The 1791-nt window shown below is 39.4% G+C and overlaps 1 protein-coding gene across 1 annotated transcript in view; it reads right to left on the bottom strand.

The window, feature by feature from the left end:
- The window catches only part of LOC106871536 (exportin-6), a 28280-nt gene that overhangs the window by 7575 nt on the left and 18914 nt on the right, over positions 1 to 1791 (bottom strand). Inside the window, exons 15-16 of the mRNA XM_052977838.1 lie at positions 912 to 1067; positions 762 to 847 (exon numbers count right to left, since the gene is read on the bottom strand). Coding sequence (XP_052833798.1) covers positions 762 to 847; positions 912 to 1067 — 242 coding nt within the window. The remainder of the gene's footprint in view (positions 1 to 761; positions 848 to 911; positions 1068 to 1791) is intronic.

The following is a 1791-nucleotide window of genomic DNA, read 5'->3' as shown; positions in this document are numbered from 1 at the left end:
AACAATTATTATTATTATTATTATTATTCATTGTTTAACGTCCGCTTTCCATGCTAGCATGGGTTGGACGATTTGACTGAGGACTGGTGAAACCAGATGGCTACACCAGGCTCCAATCTGATCTGGCAGAGTTTCTACAGCTGGATGCCCTTCCTAATGCCAACCACTCCGAGAGTGCAGTGGGTGCTTTTACGTGCCACCGGCACGAAGGCCAGTCATGACATACTGGCAACGGCCACGCTCGAAATGGTGTATTGGAGGTATGAGAAGCCAGACCTGACCGGCACTGGCAACGATCTCGCTTGAATGTCTTTTCACGTGCCGCTGGCACAAGTGCCAGGAAGGCGACGTTGGTAACGATCACGCTCAAATGGTGCTATTTACGTGTCACTGGCACGGAAGCCAGACAGCTGGTGCTCTGGCAACGATTACAGTCGAACGGTGCTCTTAGTGATCTACTGGTACAGGTGCCATCACGATTTCGCTTTCCCCAACAGGTCAAACTCATTATTATTATTATGGAAGTGTTGTCTTGTAGCAAATTTGTTGAAAGGTGAGTGAATGTCGGAAGAACGGCCAGTATGGATGGACCTATTCTGAGATTACTGGGGTCAATGTAATCAACTACTCCCATCCAACAAAATTTCAGACCATCTGCTTATAACAGGAGGAGGAGGAAGAGAATTATTATTATTATTATTATTATTCAGTGGCAACATCAACCAGTGTTTAGAAATGACACTGAACTCTTCAACAACTACTGTAGACAGGACAAGGTAGGGAAAAGATGGAATAGTTTCTAGAAATGAAATGGTTTTCCGGAAATCCAAAGTGAATGGGGTGATACCTGGGGAATGATACGACACAGCAGAGACGAGAAAATAGTAGAGGAGAGCAGGATCAATACACACCTGGTTGGTGTATGTAGACTGGAAAAATGGCCAGTGTCACCTGGACAATTTCGTGTAGGGATTGGTAACATATCTGTTTGCTTTTGTTTGACTCCGAAGCAATGTTCTCGATCCAATCCTGGCACATCTTTAACGTGTTTTCAATCAGGCACTTTGCTGTGGACAGAAAGATAAATGAAAAGATATATATACATAATCATTTATCTATTTATACACACACACACATATTTATATATATATATATATATATGACAAGATTCTTTCAGTTTTTGTCAATTAAATCCACTCACAAAGCTTTGGTTGGCCCGAGGCTATAGTAGAAAGCATTTGCCCAAGGTGTCATGCAGTAGGATAAGAACCTGGAACCATGTGGTTGGTAAAGAAGCTACTTACCACTGTCACACCTGTGCCAATTAGCCATGCCTGCACTGATATATCATAATTTTATATATATATATATATATATATATATACATATATACACATATATAAAATTTAGATTCAAGGTGAATATGGTACTTAAGTTTAGGCACCAGAATTAAGTATGGTATTATCCATACAATTCCAAAATAAGGTGATTAAAATCAAAATAAGCAATAAGGATATCCAAAGTTAATGCAGTAAGATCGTTTTATGCGACTCCATTTAATTAAGCAATGTGAACATTACATCAAATGTAAAATGCAGAACAATCTTCAGCTGCACAAAGATACAGAAAATTTACTGAAATTTCATTTCAGCAGAAGGACATATTTTTGTAACTACATTTAAACAATCCAAGTGGAAAGGAAGAATACATAAAACCATTTTGACTTAGCCAGACCAATCAGGCTAGTGAATAATTCTAGTCTGGCTAAGAACGTAGCGGCGGACGAAATAA

The sequence above is a fragment of the Octopus bimaculoides genome, chromosome 29, assembly GCF_001194135.2.
Source record: "Octopus bimaculoides isolate UCB-OBI-ISO-001 chromosome 29, ASM119413v2, whole genome shotgun sequence".
NCBI lineage: Eukaryota > Metazoa > Mollusca > Cephalopoda > Octopoda > Octopodidae > Octopus > Octopus bimaculoides.
This window is presented reverse-complemented; position numbering and strand designations above follow the sequence as displayed.